Source organism: Mercenaria mercenaria, chromosome 19, assembly GCF_021730395.1.
Source record: "Mercenaria mercenaria strain notata chromosome 19, MADL_Memer_1, whole genome shotgun sequence".
NCBI classification, from domain to species: Eukaryota; Metazoa; Mollusca; class Bivalvia; order Venerida; family Veneridae; genus Mercenaria; species Mercenaria mercenaria.
Genome location: NC_069379.1, coordinates 31,245,859 through 31,268,879, shown reverse-complemented (window position 1 = coordinate 31,268,879; position 23,021 = coordinate 31,245,859). Strand labels below are relative to the sequence as shown.

General features: G+C 36.0%; 3 protein-coding genes across 7 annotated transcripts in view; all 3 read left to right on the top strand.

The window, feature by feature from the left end:
• LOC123542089 (uncharacterized) overlaps positions 1–23,021 on the top strand; it is a 226,890-nt gene that overhangs the window by 39,520 nt on the left and 164,349 nt on the right. For all 5 annotated transcript variants that reach the window (XR_008368553.1, XM_053530951.1, XM_053530953.1 and 2 more), the window contains exons 9-15: positions 1,762–1,928; positions 15,075–15,233; positions 16,143–16,299; positions 17,188–17,351; positions 20,895–21,051; positions 21,472–21,638; positions 22,602–22,758. Coding sequence is in view for 4 of the 5 variants with exons in the window: in XM_053530951.1 (XP_053386926.1) it covers positions 1,762–1,928; positions 15,075–15,233; positions 16,143–16,299; positions 17,188–17,351; positions 20,895–21,051; positions 21,472–21,638; positions 22,602–22,758 (1,128 nt within the window). In the remaining variant the exon portion in view is untranslated. The remainder of the gene's footprint in view (positions 1–1,761; positions 1,929–15,074; positions 15,234–16,142; positions 16,300–17,187; positions 17,352–20,894; positions 21,052–21,471; positions 21,639–22,601; positions 22,759–23,021) is intronic.
• The window catches only part of LOC128550914 (scavenger receptor cysteine-rich type 1 protein M130-like), a 91,383-nt gene that overhangs the window by 35,821 nt on the left and 32,541 nt on the right, over positions 1–23,021 (top strand). The window lies entirely within an intron of this gene.
• The window catches only part of LOC123542087 (uncharacterized), a 166,002-nt gene that overhangs the window by 123,380 nt on the left and 19,601 nt on the right, over positions 1–23,021 (top strand). The window lies entirely within an intron of this gene.

The following is a 23,021-nucleotide window of genomic DNA, read 5'->3' as shown; positions in this document are numbered from 1 at the left end:
CCCTCATGTCCAACAGAAGCATATTAGTTTTTTACCTCACCTAAGCCAAAGGCTCAGGGTGAGCTATTGTGATCACTCACCGTCCGGCTTCCGTCGTCCGTCCGTAAACTTTAAACGACTTTTTTTCATAAACCGCTAAGCCAGTTTCATTCAAAGTTCACAGGAATGTTCTTTGGATAAAGCTCTACAATTGGTTAAAAAATTGAATTCCATGCAGAACTCTGGTTGCCATGGAAACCGAAAGAAAAACTTTAAAAATCTTCTTAAATACCAGAAGCCTAGAGCTTAGATACTTGGTATAAAACATTCCCCAGTGGACCTCTACCAAACTTGTTCAAATCATGACCCCCGGGTTAAGCTTGACCCCGCCCGAGGGGTCATATGATTTTACATAGGAAAATCTTAAAAAATCTTGTCAAAAACCAGAAGCCCTAGAGCTTAGATATTTGACATGTAGCATTGCCTAGTGGACCATTATAAAAAATGTTCAAATCATAACCCCGCGGTCAAAATTGATAATTGATCTTCAAACAGGTCTAGATCTCAGATATTTGACATGTAGCATTGCCTAGTAGACTTCTACAAAATTTGTTCAAATCATGACCCCCGGGGTCAAATTGAACCCGCCCCATGGGGTTATTTGATTGTAAAAAGAAAAATCTTCAAAAAATTTCTAAAACAACCCAAAAGGCCTAGAACTTAGATATTTGACATGTAGCATTGCCTAGAGGACCTCTACAAAATTTGTTCAAATCATGACCCCCGGCGTCAAATTGGCCCCGCCCCAGGGGTTACTTGATTGTACATAGGAAAATCTTCCAAAAATGTCTAGAAATAAACTTGAAGGTCTAGAGCTTAGATATTTGGTGTGTAGCATTGCCTAGTGGATCTCTACCAAGTTTGTTCAAATCATGACCCCGGGATTAAGCTTAAATGCAAAACTCCATAGCAACCATTTAACCAGGCGAGCAATATAGGGCCACCATGGCCCTCTTGTTTTAAATATTTCAAGGGCAGTGTGTAAAAGACTTGCTACATTTACATACTTCAAAACAAGATAGCTCCACTCTCTGATTAAACAGACTGACCACTATTCGAAACGTTTGCGTATTGGTTAACCTCTTATTCATCATTGCAATGTATTTATGCGCATTGAATGCCAAAACTGACATCAATGATAGACACTGGAAATGATAGAAACATGGCGATACATTTTTATTGAATATGAGCACTAAATTTCTTAGATCATTTTCTGTCCGAAAATGTGGTTTTAACCATACTTGATGCGTAGTAGTTGAAATCGTCGAAATATCTTTATTGTGATTATTATACTGAAGCTTTTGAAAATTGTTTTTTCTATTAATATACTTATATCTTTAGTAAAATTTATCCTATTACGTGTATTGAAACACTATTTATTTTCATCTTAGTATCAGAAAAAGATGCGTACACGGTACGGAATCAGTAAAATAAATCACTGGATTATTATTTGTGTAAATTTACACCATTTGAAAATTAATCCAATATGTAGCATGTAAATAACGTTTTAACAATTGCACAAATTGTTCTTCTTTTTATACTTGTTTTCTTCTACTTGAAATACGGCAAAAATATATCATCAGCATTCGCAAGACAATGTGCAAAGTTTAAGTCCTTATTTTACTCAATCAGTTTTCTATTATTTCAAGAAGTTATGTATGTTAAAATCACCAAAGTATATAGAGAGTGAAACCTATAACTATAAGAATGCTTTGTTTTCAGTTTTACGTTATATTTCAACACTCCTGTGTATGGTCAAGGAAATGGTCCTATACTTGTAGGACGTGTAGACTGTGACAAAGCCGAAAATGATATCAGCGACTGCTCGTATTATCCTCCTTATAAGACCTATTGCAGTCATTACTATGATTTGACCCTTGTTTGCACACGTAAGTTGACCTTCTGCTGTTCTTATAATGATATTAAAAAATAAAGAACCTATTTACTATTGCATACTAACAATTTGATCTAGCAATTATTCAGTTTGCGGCTAATTTTAGGCCAACGTTTTGAAAAATGTTTACTTCGGGGCAACGGTATATTGAATGATGTAACAGCTTTTACCGACTTCTTTGTTTAGAAGAGCTTTATAAATAACTTATGTAAGGTCTTTAAGAGTGTTATATATTCAATACTTTTCAATTTTTATCTCACCTGGGCACAAAGTTCTCAGGGTGAGGTATTGTGATCGCTCACCGTCCGTCGTCCGTCCACACTTTCCTTTAAACAACATCTCCTCCTAAACCAACAGGCCAATTTTGATGAAACTTCACAGGGATGTTCCTTGGATAGTCTTCTTTAAAATTTATTCAAAGAATTGAATTCCATACAGAACTCTGGTTGCCATGGCAACCGAAAGGAAAAACTTTAAAAATCTTCTTCTAAAAAACCAGAAGCCCTATATCTTAGATATTTGGTGTGAAGCATTGCCTAGTAGACCTCTAACAAGTTTGATCAAATCATGACCCCGAGGTCAAATCTGACCCCGCCCCAGGGGTCACTTGATTTTACATAGGAAAATCTTAAAAAATCTTCTTCTAAAAAACCAGAAGCCCTAGAGCTTAGATATTTGACATGTAGCATTGCCTAGTGGACCTCTACTAAAGTTGTTCAAATAATGACCCATGGGATCAAAATTGACCCCGCCCCAGGGGTCACTTGATTTTACATAGGAAAATCTTCAAAAATTTTCTAAAAATAGACCAGAATGCCTAGAGCTTAGATACTTGACATGTAGCATTGCCTAGTGGACTTCTACAAAATTTGTTCAAATTATAACCTTCGGAGTCAAAATTGACCCCGCCCCAGGGGTCACCAGATTTTACATAGAAAATCTTCAAAAATTTTCTAAAAATAAACCAGAAGGCCTAGAGCTTAGATATTTCACATGTAGCATTGCCTAGTAGAACTCTACAACTTTTTTTTACATATGATCCCCGGGGCCATAAATGACCCCGTCCCAGGGGTCATTTGATTTTACATAGGAAATTTTCAAAAAAATTCTTAAAATAAACCAGAAGGCCTAGAGCTTAGATATTTGATATGTAGCATTGCGTAGTGGACCTCTACAAAATTTGTTCAAATTATGACCCCCAGAGTCAAAATTGACCCCGCCCCAGTGGTCACTTGATTTTACATAGGAAAATCTTCAAAAATTTTCTAAAAAAAACCCAGAAGGTCTAGAGCTTAGATATTTGACATGTAGCATTGCCTAGTGGACCTCTACAAAATTTATTCAAATTATGACCCCCGAGGTCAAAATTGACCCCGCCTCAGGGGTCAATTGATTTTACATAGGAAAATCTTCAAAAATTTTCTAAAAATAAACCAGAAGGCCTAGAGCTTAGATATTTGACATGTAGCATTGCGTAGTAGACCTCTACAATTTTTTTTAAATCATGACCCCGGGGTCAAGATTGACCCCGTCCCAGGGGTCACTTGATTTTACATAGGAAAATGTTCAAAAATTTTCTAAAAATAGACCAGAAAGCCTAGAGCTAAGATATTTGACAGGTAGCACTACCTAGTTGACCTCTACAAAATTTGTTCAAATCTTGACCCCCGGGGTCAAAATTGACCCCACCCCAGGGATCACTTGATTTTACATAGGAAAATCTTCAAAAATTTTCTAAAAATAAACCAGAAGGCCTAGATCTTAGATATTTGACATGTAGCATTGCCTAGTAGACTTCTACAAAATTTATTCAAATCATGACCCCCGGGATCAAATTGACTACGCCCCATGGGGTTTCTTGATTGTAGATAGAAAAATCTTCAAAAAGTTTCTAAAAATAAACCAGAAGGCCTAGATCTTAGATATTTGACAGGTAGCATTGCCTAGTGGACCTCTACAAAATTTATTCAAATCTTGTTAAAATGTATATGCCTGTGTGCTCTATGACAAAACTTGATCATATCATTTTGATCAATGGTACTCAGGTGAGCGATACAGGGCCATCATGACCCTCTTATATATTTTATTACATTTATTTCACTGTACAAAATTTTGCTAGTAGTTTTCTTTGGTCTATGTCGTTTATCTAACAGTATTTCATTAATTCAAAACAATCAGTTTCCTGGATTATATACTCAGATTAACTTTACCGTCGAAAGCAATTGACAACTTCTCCACGTGTATCAGAGGTGGATGACGAATTTCTTAAAACGTACTTATGGAAAGAACAGAACATGTAATTAAAGTGATCATGGATATACGAAGTTTCGCCTTTAAAGAGTCCCAGATCTAATCGTCCTTTATTTAATGCAAATTAAAATGGCTTTAGTCGGTGGTGCAGTAATTGACAATTTGAACTACAACGCTAGTGACCCGGTTTCGATTCCCAGTACTGGCTGTTTTCCCAACTAGTATTTAATGCTAGATGATGTACTTAAATTCGTATTGTTTCCAGCAGTATCGCCCTGGACTGCATGCTAGTGAGATAGATGACATCAGCCATGGGCACGTCTCGAAAGAAATAGTTCCATCTGTTCCAGGTGAGGGCGTTCGTCGTTCTCACGCTTAACAACGAGCTGTGTAGCTATCGCGGTTTATCGGATATAAGGAACACAGTGCTAGTGTAAAAGTCATTTTCAGAACGTTTATACAATTATTTTACATAAGTATGTGGTAGATACTGCAGGGTCAATGCTAAATCATAAACTAAATTGTCTGCTCGGCTTCAAACCAAACAAAATAATGGTTTTCCGGTTTCGGTGTAAACAAGACGTATTGTAACTTCAGTGATAAAAATGGAATAAAAACAGGGTTTAAAGGAATTATTTTTGGATAAAAGTTTACGTAGAGACAGCTAAGTGTGTATTTTTCTCAATATTGAGAGATCGTTGAAAAGAAAAGAGATACTTGATACTTTGGAACTTTCCTTTGTTTCGTACAAACATTGAAAAAACTTGACAAGTGTTCACCTTTCATGACTCTCAACTCGTCACGCTTGATTAGTGCGCACAAACTACCACAGTCGCTAGAGGGCGAGAAACGATTTAGACACGGGATCATTATACATTGTCGACTTTGTGCGAAATAGAAAGAACTGTGATGGTTATTTACTCACTGTTACTAACCAAAATTAAACTATGGCAAGTAACCAGGACGAATACGACTATGATGGGATTTTGAGCACTGATCCCTTCAACAACGAAGAAGATGATGATATAACTTTATTGAAATCTGTATTTACTGCTGAAAAGATCGGGCCAGCAGTGTCTAAGGGAGGTAACATTGCTACCCCTATGCAAGATACACACCAGAGTTACACTTCTTCGATAGAACTCGAACTTGATAGCAGCATACAATGCGGTCAGCAAACCTCAACATATCGGGTAGATGACGTTTTCATAGATCGTTTAGATCTCGAATTGAGAGACTTGCCAAAAGACACATATATTCAGACCCTCCTGCAACTTGCTAACTCTTCGGAGGAAGTCTTATCCCAGTATACAGACGTTCTTTCTACGAGGGCCAAGGAACAAGAGCACGGACCTTCTGGTATACTACGGAGCCGTAGAAAGCCTGTAACATATGCAAAAGACTGTTTTGACATTCAGCAGTTCATTAATTATAATATTCCTGATATTCATATGTTATATCGTACAGTACAACCCACACCCTCGCAAAATATTCCGCGCACGTCTGTAGTAGATTCCGATGATACATCTCTACTGAGAGAAAATATGGCAAAAATGCAAGCAGATCTACTGTCACTGAGAGCCACAGTGACACAACATCAAGATAAGTTACAGAGTGTTTGCAAAAACTTAAGCTCAGAAGTTGAAAATATCAAATCCGATTTGCAACAGTGCTCAAAAGCTATATCTTCAAATATTCGCTCTATTAAAGATGATGATGGGAAGTTAAAGCTTAGTTCCTGTCTAAATGAAATATCTAGAGTGGTTTCAAAACTAGAGAATTCGAGAATAAACATAGCCGAAGATCTGTCTGTTCTACATCAGTCCGTTAGAGATCACTCTGCGAATATTGAAAGAATAAATGACTTTGATGTTAATGAACGGCGCAACTGCAAAACCCGTACGAAAGAACTGACAGAAATTGACGTTGCCGAAAAAATACAGAGAGAACCCACACATGTAACAATTGAGATTTCTGATAACACAGAAAATACAGACTGTTCTATAACGGACGTTACCAACACTCCGTTAATCTGTAACACTGATACGTTAGAACGTCAAAAGGAAAATGCGTCCGTTACAAATTTCCCTGACGACGGTTTCCGTGAACAAAGTAGGCGCAGGGGGCGTTTTAGAGCGGCTGCCCGGAACGCTTTAAGTCTTTCGTTATCACTGACATCCATACCGATAGCGACCAGGAGGGTCTTGAGGACTTTCTACAATATGACATGGATCTTACCTTCAAATCTGCCAAATTCTTAATCACAGGGCGAACAGATTGTAAAGTTGCACAAATTGTGGTCGATAATGAACAAGCCTCTTGCATAGATAAAATAACATGGCCAGAGTGAATTTCATGTCGTCCTTGGATTAAAAGGTCTGAATATATACAGCGTTATCAGAGTTATGAACAGGATAATTGAACCCAACTGAATTAATATGGACCTACGTATTATTTCTTACAATGTCACTGGAATAATGACCGCAATACCGTACATTGTTAATGAATTGGTCGCCAAAAAGGTATCTATATTTGGTATATCGGAGCATTGGCTTCTTGATCACAACGCTGGTATTTTGAATAATATTGATAGGAATTATAATGCACATGTGGTCACTTGTGCGAATCCCAGCAGCTTGAATGGACGTTATATTGGCAAGGGCGGGGTAGCTATTATGTGGCATCGGAGCCTAGATAAATGCATTGAAATTATAGACACCGGAAGTGATAGAATTGCAGCTATAAAACTATGTCTCCACAATTTGTCGATTGTTATATTGCAAGTCTACTTACCTTCTGCGAACCACTGTCTGGAATATTTTAAAAACGTTGTAGACCAGTTGTTCGACGTGTGTGCATTATATTCTACAAACAACAATCTTCTAATTATGGGGTACTTTAATGCGAAATTTGCTCGGGACTTGGTTACCAACAACTTACGTGCACGTGATGTTTACGTCTCTAACCTTTGCCATACACTCAATCTTGTTGCTGTTACGGAAACTAGTTTTTGTACTGGCTCAGCTCATTCTTTCTATCCATATACTGATGCAAATCCAACAAACATCGACCATTTTTTACTGGATTCGACTCTTATGCAAAGTTTGGTCAGCTGTTCCATTACACCAGACGCTCCATTGAACGTCTCGCGTCATCTCCCGTTGTTCCTACACTTGAAAGTTAATGCGAATTGTATTGAAAATGTGATATCCCCGTCATTTAAAAAGATTGTGTACAAATGGAACAAACCGAATGAAGTAAATGCTTATAAAACCAAAGTGTCGGAGCTACTAAAGTCAACCTACATCGATTATAACGACGTCGATAGTGCATATTCTGTTAAAATTTCCTGTTTGACAACAGCGGCCGACAGTTGTCTCTCTAAACGCGAATTCAAGCAGTTCTTAAAACCATACTGGTCACCTACACTAAAAGAACTGCACCAACAATTAAAAAACGCTCACTTACTATGGACATGGTCTGGCAAATTGAAAAATTCACGTGAATGCGCAAATTATAAGGAAATGAAACGTAAATATAGAAAATCACTTCGAGCAGCGGCACACGCGTATGAACAGTCTGAAATAGAAACTATCGATGAGCTATGTGAAGTAGATCAAAATTCATTCTGGAAAATTTTGAACTCCAAGAAATCGCACAATATAAAACAAGGCTGTGATTTAGTGTTAAACGGTAAAAGAGAGACAACTCTTGACGGAATGTTATCTGGTTGGTCATCTTACTTCAACGATCTATATAAATTTGGAGACAGTGAGAACTTTGACAGTGAACATAAACTATTTGTAGATCGCGAAGTAGACTCATACATCACATTAAATGGTGCCATACCCTCTGCTGATAATCTATGCAGTTCTGTGTCTGCCGATGAGATTCACCATTTAATGAAAGCATTACCAAACAACAAAAGTGGATCCAGTGATAACATTACTTATGAACATTTGAAGTATGGTGGCGATGAACTTGTTGAATGCTTGACAAAACTGTTCAATACCATTTTTCAAAAAGAACCATTACCAGCAGACTTTAAATCTGGACTTACGGTGACCTTGTATAAAGGCAATGGTAAACCATACTCGGATCATAATAGCTATCGAGCCATCTCGTTACTTCCTGTTATCTCTAAATTATATGAAAAACTGTTGATGAAAAGACTCGAAGAAAATGACCTTACAAAAAAACCTTAATAATCTACAGCATGGATTTCAGAAAAACAAAAGTTGTAAAATGGTATCCTTTATTCTACAAGAAGCCCGCGACTACTGCTGTGAGCGTGGCAGTCCACTTCACGTATGTTACATGGACGCGAAAGCTGCGTTTGACCTCGTATGGATCCGAGGACTGATCTATAAATTGTACGGGATAGGTATTAGAGGGAAAATGCTTCGCCTAATTTGGAACTCGTTTCAGGGATGCTCGAGCCGTGTGCTACTGCATAGTCATCTCTCACGTTCCTTCAATATTGAGCAAGGCACAAGACAGGGGTCCATATGTGCTCCTTTCTTCTATACTGTATACGTGGATGCTCTTCTGAAAGCGTTACAGACATCTCCCCATGGTCGACACATTGACAAACTTATGCTGGCAGCGCCGACACAGGCTGACGATATAGTACTGCTGTCCTTATCCCGAAACGGCTTAAACAAACTCTTAGATATGTGTCACATATATGCAAACAAATGGCGCTACATGTATAATCCTAGAAAATGCGCCGCATCTCTCTTAGACCGGAAAAAACAGCGCTGTCGTGCTATAGCGCTTACAAAATATGGAAACACTATCATTCCTGAAACCGAAGTATATAAACACTTAGGTATAGTCCAATCAACGTCAGGGAAACACCCAAATAACATCGACACGGTTAAACAAACAATTCGCGGGACATTTATGTCTGTTACTGGAATGATATCCGGAAGTACAGGATCAAATCCTAGTACTGCCATGAAACTCTACAGAACATGTGTACTTCCTCGAGCACTATTCGGTTGCGAATTATGGAACGACATAGCCGATACCAGCTACCAGCAATTGGAAGTTGCCCATCACTTCTGCTTGAAAAGAATACAGGGTCTCCCGTTCCTAACCCGGTCGGATATGGTTACAGGTCTGCTGGGTGCTACCTCACTACAAGCCCATATCGACACTCAAAACTATTGTTCCTCGGTACTCTGTGCCGATTACCTCCCGATGAGCTATGTGGAAAGGTATTTATGCTGCGATTATGTCAGCATGATATGTGTAAGACTAAAAAACTGGGATTTATTCCTGATTTATTGCGTTTATTGTGCAAATACAATCTCACAGCGTATCTGAACCAGTTCAAAGCAGATGGTACTTTTCCACCAAAGATCACTTGGAAAAAATTGTGTTATCGAGCTGTATACGCATACGAACAGTCGTCTTGGCGTGCTAGAATGGACTCGTCCGAAGACTTTGACAACTTCAAACGTTGTCATCCGAACCTTAGTATGTCAAGCATTTGGACCGTTGCTAAATTACGTCCAGCTAGTCTCTCCTTGATGAAATTTCTTGCTTGTATCTGTTGTAAGCGACCAACCTACCAACCGGAAGATTGTTTCCGCTGTTTCCGGAAGAGCAAAAATGAAACAGTGCACTTATTGTTTGAGTGTCCCTGTACTGACGGTGAAAGACTGCTAAATACGTTCCTTACCAATGTCAGATCATTGAGTATTACCCTCAGTCAAATGTTAAGTCGAATTTCAACTCATGAACTCATTGACTATATGCTTGGTAAAATTGACGAAAACTTAACTGAAGTGTTAACTGTCGATCTGTACCCAACATTCTTGATTCTATGTGCTGAACTTCTAAAACAAGTGCACAAATAGTAGGGACTATATAATATCATGCACTTGTATGACTGTCTCATGAATGTAATTTAGGTGGCTGAGATTTCAATCCTATTCATGTACAATATTAAGACTCAATTAACATAGTTTCCTTTTCGTTTTCGAAGAAACTGAGTTTAAAGTCTTAGGCAGTACCTGTTATTATGTGTTTTGTTACAATCGTACATTCTTATTTTGTAACTGTGCATATTTTCTGTTTGTCTATCACATGTAAATTGACGTGTATTATTTTGCTATTTGCTTCACATGTATTTTGCTATGTACATCTTCAGAAAATGGAGGCAATAAAGATATATATATTGATATACCTGAATACAATTTAAAACCAAGTTTAACACTTGAATCGTAATTTAGTTAATATTTAGACCTTCTGAAATATGATAGTGTGAATTAGTTTCTACGTAGTTCATGTTGCAATTTATCCTAGTTATTATGTCATTAACATATCTGATAACCAATTAAAACGAATGAATAAATACCGTGTTGTAAATTGGTTTAAATACTTTTAAATTGTATGCTTTGTACTGGTGTCATATCTAAGATTTAATTTGATATCAATATCTGACCTGTATTTGATTTTAACAACCTACAACCTTTCGACCATAATATAATTCAACTCTTTTTTTTCACTCCTAGTTATAATAAATATTCATGAAATCTCAAAGTACCAATAATAATTATCATTATTATGCGAGACGAACTACGCCAGCAGTAAAGATCTTTACAACTATTTTTTTTATGCTCTTCTGTGAAATACTGAAATTCATTAGTGAAAAAAAAATTTAAACAGTGAAAATATCATTTTTATTTTTCACTGGGACGGAACTACATTTGAATGCGAAATGATATGAATTATAGATGATAGGAAATTCCTTGCATATACTCTTCAAAAGGTAAAGATGTATAGAAATAATAAAAGGATCACAAATATTTACATTTAATCAAAATAAAATGTCAAAGAAATCCGGAAACGTTATAGAACTATTTATAGTTTTTCTACAAAGACATCCTGACGTCACGACATTATGACGTTATGATGCGATACTCATGACGTTGAGCGGACAAACTGAATTTAATTTTGTTAAAACCATTAAAATGCATAAAATAAATAGAAAATTTGTTTGTTTCAGTGTAAGATCGAAATATATTTCACTCGTGAACACCATAATTTACATTTTCAGGAGTGAAAATATTGCATTGTAGTGTTCACTCGGTGAAATATATTTCTATCTTACACTAAAACAAACACATATCCTCTATTACATCTAATCGATATTTGATAATTATTGCGTATGAGTTTGATATTTCATATGTTCCATAATGAATAATTGAAATAGAAAGAATATAAAAAATGCAAAAATGTACCTTTTTTTTCAAAAATACAAAGATAATTAATGAAATACAATGCACATTCCGTCACCTTATTATATTGATCAGTTAACTGATCAAGCTGATATATTGTATTTATTTTTCGATGAATAAACTTATAAGGTGTTAACATACATAAGATGGAGTTTGTAAACGAAGAGATAGTAGCGACCGAGGTTTTACGAGAAATTGATTTGACCATCTTCTGGAGGGACATAGTGAGACAAAGCAACCAGAACAGAGAGAGAGAGAGAGAGGGAGGGAGGGAGAGAGAGAGAGAGAGAGGGGAGGGAGAGAGAGAGGGAGAGGGAGAGGGAGAGGGAGAGGGAGAGAGAGAGCCGATTAGTCCATTTAGATACAGGCGTGTCCGCCTCTTTGAGAATTTCACGTCTGTTGTCGAGCCCGCTTGCGGTGATCTCAATATAGTCGTCACTTTTGGTGTATGTGCGTGCGTCCGTCCGTGCGTCCGTCCGATTTTGTCCGGACCATAGCTGTGACAAGCAAAGACCAATCTTGCTTATATTTGGCATGAATGTTTACCTCAACGAGAAGGCGTGTCATGCGAAAGCTCAATGTTCCTATCTCAATAGTCAAGGTCACAATTGGAGGTCAAAGGTGAAATTGAAGTTTGTCCGGACCATAACTTTGATAGCATGGACCATATTTATTTTTATATTTTGCATGAATGTTTACCTTAATGAGAAGGAGTATTTTGCGCAAACCCCATAATCCTATCTCAAAGGTCAAGGTCAAAGTTGGAGGTCAAAGGTCAATTTTAACCGGAGTATTTTTTTTTCATGTATGGTGGGATTCTGATGTAACTTGGCATGAATGTTCACCTTTATGAGACGGAGTGTCATGCGCAAGAACCAGGTCCCTAGGTCAAGGTCACACTTAGAGGCCAAATGTCAGATACAAAAATGACATTCAACACCATAAGGCAATCGTGTTTTTAGAATTACTTCCCCTTTGTTGTTACTATAAATAGCTTATATTGTAAATTTCTTATAACTGGCCGTAGAGAAAAAATCGTTAGGCGGTTTATTTATACAGGTCAATTGTTGACACTGCACTAGTAAAGAAAAGAGGAACGAGACTTGACGGTTTCTAGGGACATTTATAGTCAACTCGTCCTCCCATTTTGGTTATTTCGTCCCCTTTCGCGGCTTCGAATTCTTCATTAAGTCCCTCAGATTTCAGACAGTCCTTTTGATACTTTTTGTGAAGTTTTCTAGAAAATGATTGATGTGAGGAAGCTTTGAAGGCCGGTGGTTTTACCCGAGTGTCCGCCCATGATAAACTAAAGCACGAAAGGGCTCTTGGGAAATTCCTACAAAGCATGACCTATATATGTGTCGATGCGACGTTAACGCCACAGCCTCTTCCTCAAGAAAAGAATAATGATTGATTAAATTATAATGCAAGATATATTCATTTGATGTACCACTAAACAATAAAAAAGAAAAGAAAAGAAAAACCAAAAACAACAACATGAAATTCTTACTTTGATAACTGCACTTGTTTTATAAATACTCTGATGCATGTACATGTGCAGAGTGCGTGCCGGTTTCTGAGCGTAAACTGTAAAGTTTGCTGGAATGTTATCACTCTAATCATTATTGTTTTGACATGTATGTTTTTGAATACCAAATATTACCTAAAGTTCATTTTTCTTACTTAAATATGTACGATTTGATGTGAAATTACAGAACGTGTACCGTTACTGTTTTGTTTTTACCAACTGATTCTCATACTTAAATATAATACTTGTGATAAATCAGTTATTTTTTCCGACAAATATCTATTTTAAAAACCTTTTTAAAAGATAACGTATTCGGATCTGTTTTATAATACGCTCAAAAGGGCGTATTATGTTATGACGCCGGTGTCGATCTGTCTGCCCTTCTGTCCGTTAGCAATTTCGTGTCCGTTCTGTAACTCTTGATTTCAAAGAAACTTGACACAAATATTCACCACATCGAGATGACATGCAGAGCTCATGTTTTGGCTTTTCGCTTCGAAGCCAAGGTCAAATTTAGGTGTCATATGTCATATGACTTACTTTCGTGTCCGCTCAGTAATTCTTGAACTGTCTGAAATATTTTAAAGAAACTTTAACAACTGTACACAACATCGAGACGACGTGCAGAGTGCATGTTTTGGATGACTCGCTTCAAGGCCAGTGTCACACTTAGAGGTCAAAGGCCAGATTTCCGGCGATTTTCGCTCAAAAACAAAGAACTTGACTTGCGTATCGCCAATTAGCAAACATGACATGTTAAACTACAACTATGAAGGTTTGAACTATACACAACGCGCCGATAATTCCAGCTGAAGCGTCTAATGCCATTTGATTAATCGGTAAGCATTGTCCCATACAATTCACGCGTGATAGGAATGATTCCATTCGTTGAAGGTCGCTATCGCGCAAGAGAACTTTTTTAATTCTGTAATTACAACATTTTAACAGCGAATTTCTCTCGGGTTATTTCTATTGCATAAGTAATGTCACTTCAAATCTATTATCCAGCTGATATTTCAAATGCTTACCGCTGCTTTTTTTTTTGTTAACCAAGGATTATTTTCTTCATTCAAATTTGGCTAATCATTTCTAAAGGCTTTCAACGAGTGTCTTCGAATTTAGCCTAACTAAAGCATGTGTTTCTGACGAGACCCTTGCTGTAAATAACAAAAGGACATGTACCGAATATATTAGAAAATGCCCACTATTAATTGTACAGCACAAACTAGCGAATGCACAACACATACTAGGAAATCTACAGAAGAAACTAGTAAATGTACATAACAAAATTGTTTATCTGCATAACGAATTAAGATTTGTACTGAACATAATGGGAAAAACACATAACGAACTTTTAATTGGACAGCGCAGACTGCTTATCTGCAAGGGAAAAGCATATGACGAGCTATTAACTGGATGGCACAAATTATTTTATGTATAGCATTAACTAATAAATGTACTAGACAAATTAGTTAATGTGCATGACAACCTGCTTAGTGTAGAAGACAAGTAACAAATTTGAAAAAATTTCGCTCGCTACGCTCGCTCGGTTCACGGACCTTTTTCTAGAACAATACCTACTACTTAAAGCGGTTTGAAGACATAATAATTGTGCTTTTCAAAAAAGTCAAATGTATCCGCCTATTGATTGACAGAATAATGCCACAACTTTTCTTTACGTCTTCATAAGTATCATTTTTACACATTTTATAGAATTTAGCATAATGCTAGCTACATAACTGATGTGCGGGTCTTCGGTCGGACGACCAGGTCACTGTTGCTGTTGGTTTCAATTTCTTAAATGGACAATGAAATACAAGAAACATTCGTTATTATACACTTATTAATTGGCTTGCCGATCAAAAGTCAAAACTACTGCACAAAGTCCAGAAGGCTGAATGCTAATACCTTTGGCTGTTAGCCGGTAAGCCGTTCAGTAAGTGTTTTATTACATAGCGTCTGATGTTAATTTTCATGTATTATTTCTATATATCTTACTTATAAACTCAGTAAACATGTTTTGACTGTGGACTGGTCATATATTACAAACTATGGACCGGTAATATATATAAGGAGTCATGTTATAATTCTAGTTATTTGTATATTTTGTTAGCTTGTGGACAAAAAGACATCGCAAATGGAAACATGGAATCAGTGAATGGGTCTGATATCATAGTAAAATGTGATGTCGGATACAAACCTGACAGTTATATAATAACGTGCTTGAGTAATGGAACATGGCTTCAGGAGGAAAATTGTTCATTACCATATGGTAATTTGTTATATACAAGTTAATTATGTTGTCAGGCAATGTTGCTCAGCAGGACATGATATTTCAATCACCTAGAATTTCCAAGTCGGGTGCCTGTTTATAAGTGAAATATACTACTTAATATTCTATATTCGATTATTTGTTCCTCCATTCGTTATGACCAGAATTAAGCTATTGTGTTTTCAAACATTGAGACAAAGTTGAGAACAGTATATGAAACAATTGCCAGCTTTCTCGATTATATAAATGTGTTGTATATCTTCAAAGATCAATTGATATATGAAACATATATTAAGAAAGCATATAAAAGTTTATAAACTTTTAGAAAAGTCTTTTAAATTACTAAAAAGATAAAACACTTTTTAGAAAGGTATGTAAGTCCTTGGTTCTGTATCATTACTAACTTGCTATCCATAAATAACTGCCAACTTCCGAAAATGAATCAGAGGTGGAGGACGAATTAATTCAGACACAACGCCTTTTCTCATATTGTCACACAAAGCATGCGCTTATCCCGAGGATCAAACTCACGATCTGCGATACGAAGATCTGCCCTCTCCTTACTGAGCTAAGCCGTAGGACAAATTAAAATTCATGCTCATCATTATTTGTTTATGCTTAGACAAAGTGGTGGCTTCATAAACCAAAAATGAATTTTCTCAAATATATGCGCATTGACAAGTGTTGTAACGTCTGCATATCTTTTTATAGACATGCGTAAACTCAGCAGCACCTTTATCGTTATCAGGAACATAATATCTAAATAATTTAAAGTTTTATGTTTTCCCATTATTCTAATTTATCATGTTGTTTAATTATTTTATACACTATTTCAATCAAGCAATCATTTTTAAATTATCTGCTTGTTATTTTTTCTGAAATTGTAAATATGTTAATAAAACATTTTAGAATACCCACTTAATATCGATAATATACGACTGGCTAATAGCTATATACACTCAGAAGGACGTGTTGAAATCATGGTAAATGGGACATGGGGTACAATATGTGATAACAACTTTGACATCAAAAGTGCGAATGTAACTTGCCATATGATAGGACTGACGTAAGTAAACAGTTTTGTGTCATTTAAGTGAAGTTTGCGTTAATATAGCTATATGAGTTTATATTGACAAATATCTTGAAGTAACAGGCTGACTATTTCTGTATTTTACGGACTGGATTATCAATTACTTTTAGCTTTTATAGATAGTATGGTGAACGTATAGTTTAATAAAAAGTATGGTTTTCATTAAGGAAAATTCACAAAATTTATTATGTAAATTGTGTTTTCCCGCTGATCCATGCAACAGCGAATCCGACGGACGGCGCTTAATTCTAAAATTATTCATGGGATTTTGTTCATTCTTCTCACAATGACAGAGCCGATCCAGAAAAGTTGTAATACATATTAATTCAAACTCTATGTTGCATACATTTTTAAGTATACCCTTTTGTACGATTTTCTCAAAACCGTTTTATGACAGTGGCCATTGAGGTGAAGCGCAGTGTGAAAGAAGCGTAACTCTGTGTTACTTTCTAGTACTTTTTAGATTATCTCATTTTCTACCATTTACTCATAACCCTTTTGTCCGAATGGTAATTCAAATTTAAAAGAAACATCATACTAAGGCAGGCTATGGAGAGTAATAACACTATTCAAGATTCAAAACTATAACTAGCGTTTTCACATTTTCTCCCTTTTTATTTCAATTGGTCATAATGTGTGTTTACAAAATTAGACTACAAATCTGTTGAAAAACTATTTAAGGACTTCAAAGAAAAACTGAGGCTACTGAGGAAAGTTATATGATACGTAAATCTGCTTACTTATTCTTTCTATTAAAGCCCTCTCAAATTTATATCTGCTTTGCGGGCGGAGGGCCATCCCCAATGTTGTTCTAGTTAAATTTGTTTATACATGTACACTGTTTCTATCTCTACGACATCACAGGGTCCTACATTATTACACAAATGCTTTCGAGTTTGGTCAAGGTAGTGGCCCTGTCTACATAGATAACTTAAACTGTACTGGATTTGAATCTCACATTAACAACTGCACTTATGACGTTGATAACAAGTGTACACATCGAGATGACGTGTCCGTTATATGTACAGGTACGTTTTGATGATATCAAGCTCAAATAATGATTTTCAATACTGTATACGTATTTGTATCCCAAGCCGAAAGCGGAGGGATATTGTTTTGGTGTTGTACGTCTAGCTGTGCGTCCGTCCGTTCTAAATTGAAAATTATTATTAGTTCCCTACTGGTCGAAAACAAGTTTCGAGGACTATAGGAATGCGCTTTTCCGTCCGTCCGCCATTCCGTCATTCTGTCATTTCGTCCGCAGTTTCGTGTCCGGTAAATAAATCTGTCATTCAATCAGGGATTTTAATAGTACTTATAACAAATGTTTCCCATGATGAGGCGATGTGTCTTGCGCAAAATCCGAACCTATAGCTCAAATTCAAATTCCTAAATTGAGGTCATAGGTCAATAAATTTGTTTCCTATCTGGTCAAGAACTCAAGATAATAAAAAAAATTACAATATAACCTGGCATCAATGTTTCCCACGATGAGACAATGGGTCAAGCGAAATACCCAGAACCCTAGCTTAAAGGTCAATATCACAATTGGAGGTCAAAGGTCAAAAGGCCTTTTTTGTCCGGTATTTTAATGTAACTTGGCACAGATTTTCACCACCATGAGGTATCATCTTTTTTGATTATTTCCCCTTATAAATCGCATATATTGTTACCTTTAATTACTGGCTGGGTGGAAAAATCAAGACCACTTATATGTGGTACAACAAGCATATCACATCCAATGTTCAGGTGTATTTTGACCTATATGTACTTTACAAAGAGTTTTGTGTAGACTTATAATATATATATTTTAGGATTAACTTCTGTTATTAATTGATTAAGGTATTGGGCCACTACTTGAACATGTTTTGCACTTCGCACTGTGTTGCAAATTTTAAGGTGGTTCGCGGGGTTCCTACGAAAATTTCGAAGTATGAGATATAAGACTGATATTAAGTCTGTATGTACTTACATATCCTGTCTTTCATTTGGAGAAAAAAGAAAATCGTTCCGAGTCCATATTTTCTTTGAAGAGCGCCACCTAGCGGCACATGTATTTTTCAAGGGAAAACGCCGTTTTTCTGTAATAATTGCATTAAAATTAATGTTATTACATTTTTTTTTAACTCGGGAATATAGCTAAATTCAATGTTTTTGTTTACATGTTGCATTTTGTGAATTATTTCATTTGGAAAATGCTTAAATAAAGAGATATCCGTAGTAGGGGTGGGGTAAAATGGCGAAAATATTCAATGTGTTTCATGGCCGTTTAGCCGAAATAAAATAAAACGGACATTACCCAGTTTTTTCATATTGTTTTTGTTCTGTTTGGCACATTTAATTTATCTTCTACAAACATTGATGTTAGTAAATACTCGGAAAGCAGGGGGTGGAGAGAGCCTTTTCGCTGGTCAGAGCCTCGGATTCTCCCTACCTCCCCCCTCATATATTAAAATATTATAAAAATTAGAAAAGAGTTAGGGTTGGGGCAGCCGGCTCGCAGCATACGATTAACCTGTCTTTCTGGGTAGGTTTTAGATGAAATTAAAAACAAAATGTGTAAAGATTAAGATAATGTGACAAGTATTTGTCGTATTATATATGAACTGTCCATTCTGTATTCTGCCTTATTGCATATGTTCATAAATAGTCCGGTATATGTTAAGTTCCCTTTGGCATATTGATTGCTTAAGTACATGCATATTTAGAAAGAATTAAGGTATTTCTGACTACTAGTATATATATTTTGAAGGCGTTCCAGTGTTGTATTGTGTTATTGTGCTATTGATTTGTTATGAACAGTAGTAAACCACCATCTTTTAAAACCTATTTTGTGTTAAGTTGTTTGTTTGGTATTAGTTATATAGTAAAGGAAAGAAATAATTTTTTTTCGGACGAACGAAGTGAGGGAGAAAATAAGTAAACGGATTTAATGAGACAGAATTCTAACTCCAACATTGAAAATTTAAGGTCGAATCCTGCGGGTCTGTTTTGAATTTTGCTCACTTCATTCAAAAATAACCTTGGGGCAGAAGTAAAACCTATCTACATTTCTTTCACAATATTTAATCTAAAGAGTTACTGCAAAATAAAGAACTTTTACCGTATGTAACTCAGTACTTTTAAAGGTGTCTAACTCTACCCCTTCTGTTTCAGGGATAAATTCACTTTGAACAGCAAGAAATCGCTTATAAAATGAATTGTTTTCCAACTTTTTGCAATAAATCAATAATAAGTCTTGAAAGAAGTAAAAACTTACTAGAGAAAATAAAAAGAAGGGAAAAATGTTTGGTCCCAGTAGGGCTTGAACCTACGCACCCCTGAAAATTGCAGTCAAAGAAGGTTTATGGTAGGAATTGAATACTAGCACGCTTGCTTATATTTGCAGTTTTTGTGAAACAGTCAACAACTGTAGGTTTTTGTATATGCAAGTTTTGTTACATTTTACAAGTCTTGCTTCCGTGATATTTTGATTATGTAGTACAATATTGACAGATATCATTTCATCATGTTATTCTGAAGTACAGAAAATAAGGTTCCTTCAAGAATCCCCAGGGGATTTTTATTGCATGACAATACCGTATTCACCTTTTATTCACAAAGTATCAAACTATAAGCTGGAGTCGCTAAGCGTCAAAAATTATTGTTCAGCGCATGACCTTTGCTGACACTTACTGTCATCTTTATTGACCCAGCCAAAGTCAGTTTTCCACTTGATTTTTTTTCTTTTAAAATTAAAAGTCATCATTATTCAAAATTGTTTTTCACCTAGACAATTTTCAAACCTAATACAGAAAATAATTAGCATAACAACATTTCCTCACAGAAGTATCATCTCCTTTCACTCAGTTCAAACAGAGTTTTCCCCTTGATTTGTTTGAAATTAAGAAGAAAAAACTTGTAATTATGAAGAACTTCATCTAAATTCACTGAACTTGACATAATGAGTAATTAGCACACGACGTTTCCTCACGTAATCCCCCTTGACCCAATAAAAGTAGAGTATTTTTCCTTTATCTGGTAAAAAACACAAGGATCTTTCTGTATCAGAGTAAACTTTAGATGAATCGTCGTAGACCTTTGCACAAATACAGATCACTATATGGTGGGGATACATGTGCAGGACCGCTTCATTATACCGAATATTACCCTGAATAATCTTAAATTTACAAATACTCCCAAAACAAAGTAACAGTTGTATGGGATTTTTTTTTTTTGTATATAGGTTGTGTGTGTTTGGAAGTTAAATTTCTTTCAAAATATCTATTGTCGAATCATTCACAAAACAACTCGTCGGAAATGCTTTCTAAGATTTAATGTTAACTTAGATTTTGGCATGGTCTAAACAACACCAAATCAAAGCATCACAACAGATTTTCAACATCACCATGCATACAAAATTTTAAGCAAAAGATCGTCAGTTCATGTACAGAAAATGTATTTAGCAATAAATCATTTTCATATACGAAATAGTAATTTTAAGCAAACAGTCACTGATATAGATAATGACAAAACACTGCTTCTTTAATTACATTAACATTCAGCCCTAGGAGTAAATCTTTAATACACAGGATACCAGCTGAACATAACAAATATTCGCTTAGCCGGAACATCGGGGCCTTACCACGGACGTGTTGAATTAGAGGTCAATGGTACTTGGGGAACAGTGGGAGATGATTATTTTGGGACGTACGAGGCACGGGTAGTATGTCGCATGCTTGGGCTTGGGTAAGTGCAATGGAATCATAACTGCACGGCGTACGCTGGAATATCTGTGTGTGAGATTGGCGAACATTTTCTAAAAAAAAATTTTTTTTCAAACTTTGGACATTGAAGGACAATCATCTGAGAAAAAATGAAATAAAAGTCATAGGTCACCAGTTTAGAAAAAGAGCTATCTACCATTGAAAACAGCATTTGGGGAAATGCTAGCTCGTATCACACAATTTGGATGCAACTGAAAATCGTCAGCAGCGCTAGTTACCCTATATAACAACACGTAAATAGTAAAAATTGACTGAAGCTTGAAAGAAAAAAATCATAATTTGTACGCTTGTAAATATGGAATTCAGCATCTAATCATTGTATACCAGTATTCAGCAAAATGGATTATTCTACATTACCGTCCGTAATTATGTTAAATTTCAGATATAGGTCTAGGCTAAATGGTGCATATTATGGACAAGGTTCTGGACCTATACTTGTTGATCGGCTAGATTGTCCAAGTTCTGCAACGCATATCAACCAATGCAAATATTCAGTAGATAATTACTATAACACCCAACATAATGAAGATGTCTCCGTCATTTGCTGGGGTAAATAAACATGCATATTTTCTGTACATTAAAATGTTGTCGTACGAGTGTCCTGTAAAATTTTCTGTCATTGTGTTCGGATTTCGTAAGTGCTACGTTTAATCAAAACTATTTTAATATTACGAACCTTCAAAGCATTCCCCCCTTTTAGTAACCTTATTACCAACCGCGAAAATAAGATAAATAGTCTTGTTCTGGTATCTGTTTGAGACACTAACAAACTGCGCGGCCAAGAGAACTCCTGGACTTAGAGAGGAAGCGTTGTCGTGTATAAAATGGACCCCTGACCACACTTTGCTTGGACGTTTCTTATTGCAAACTTTTTCACTTCTACACAAGGATCTTGTAGAATCATCCAGTGACTGTGTGATTAGATGGACAAGTCACTTGAACCACTGACCCACTAGAATTAAAGGGATTGTGTACAACATCTGAACATATGCTTCTCTTAGCAATACAGGGGCGTATTTTATATTTTCGCTTCCATTGCTAATTATCAGCCCATTTCTTTGACTCAAACATGTGCACACAGGTTTCATGACATGTTAGCAAGTTAGAGCTAGTTCAAAAAATCACAACTTTTGTATGTTTTCAAATGTTCCCGGGTAAATTTAAGGCGTTGTTTCTTTAGCTCCTCAATGAACAAATGAGGTACTAACCTGGCACAAACCTATCTCAGGTCCAAACGCTTTTTTTTTTCAGAGTTGTTTGCTCACTGCCTACTGATATGCCAGTACAAATAGCTATATCTTTCAGCGACAATCGCGCATCCTGTTAAACCACAGCTTTTAGTTATGATTACAATTCTGTAGTTATGATCAAGTTCAAAAATATCGAATAAATGCGATATAGTTTCATTAATATGTATGTATTCTAAACGATACACGCATCCAATTTCTATGTTTGACATTATAAAAAGTGCATCTTATTCATAAATTTCGCATATATTTTTCTCCATTTCAGGACCTCCATTAAATATCACGGAAGCAAGACTTGCAAATGGAACTGACCAATATGATGGGCGTGCCGAAATAAAAGTTAATGGCACGTGGGGCACTATTTGTGACAGTAACTTCGATATGTTTGGGGCAGACTTATTTTGTAACATGCTTGGTCTAAGGTAAAACGTCTTGACGTAACCAACTAAAACAAATCATTTTCCTTCTTCTCAGATGAAATCGTACCATTTTATGCTGCACATGTACATGCTTTTGAATTATACAGATAAAGGAATATAAAAGGAATGATTGTTGATGTTATCTGTCGTTGAACAGGCAAGGAACGCATCTGTTGACAACCTGAAAGTCAAATATACGGATGTATCTAAATTTGATTTGCTGATTCCTGAAATATCTAACATTTAGCCTGTTTGCGGCAAGTGAT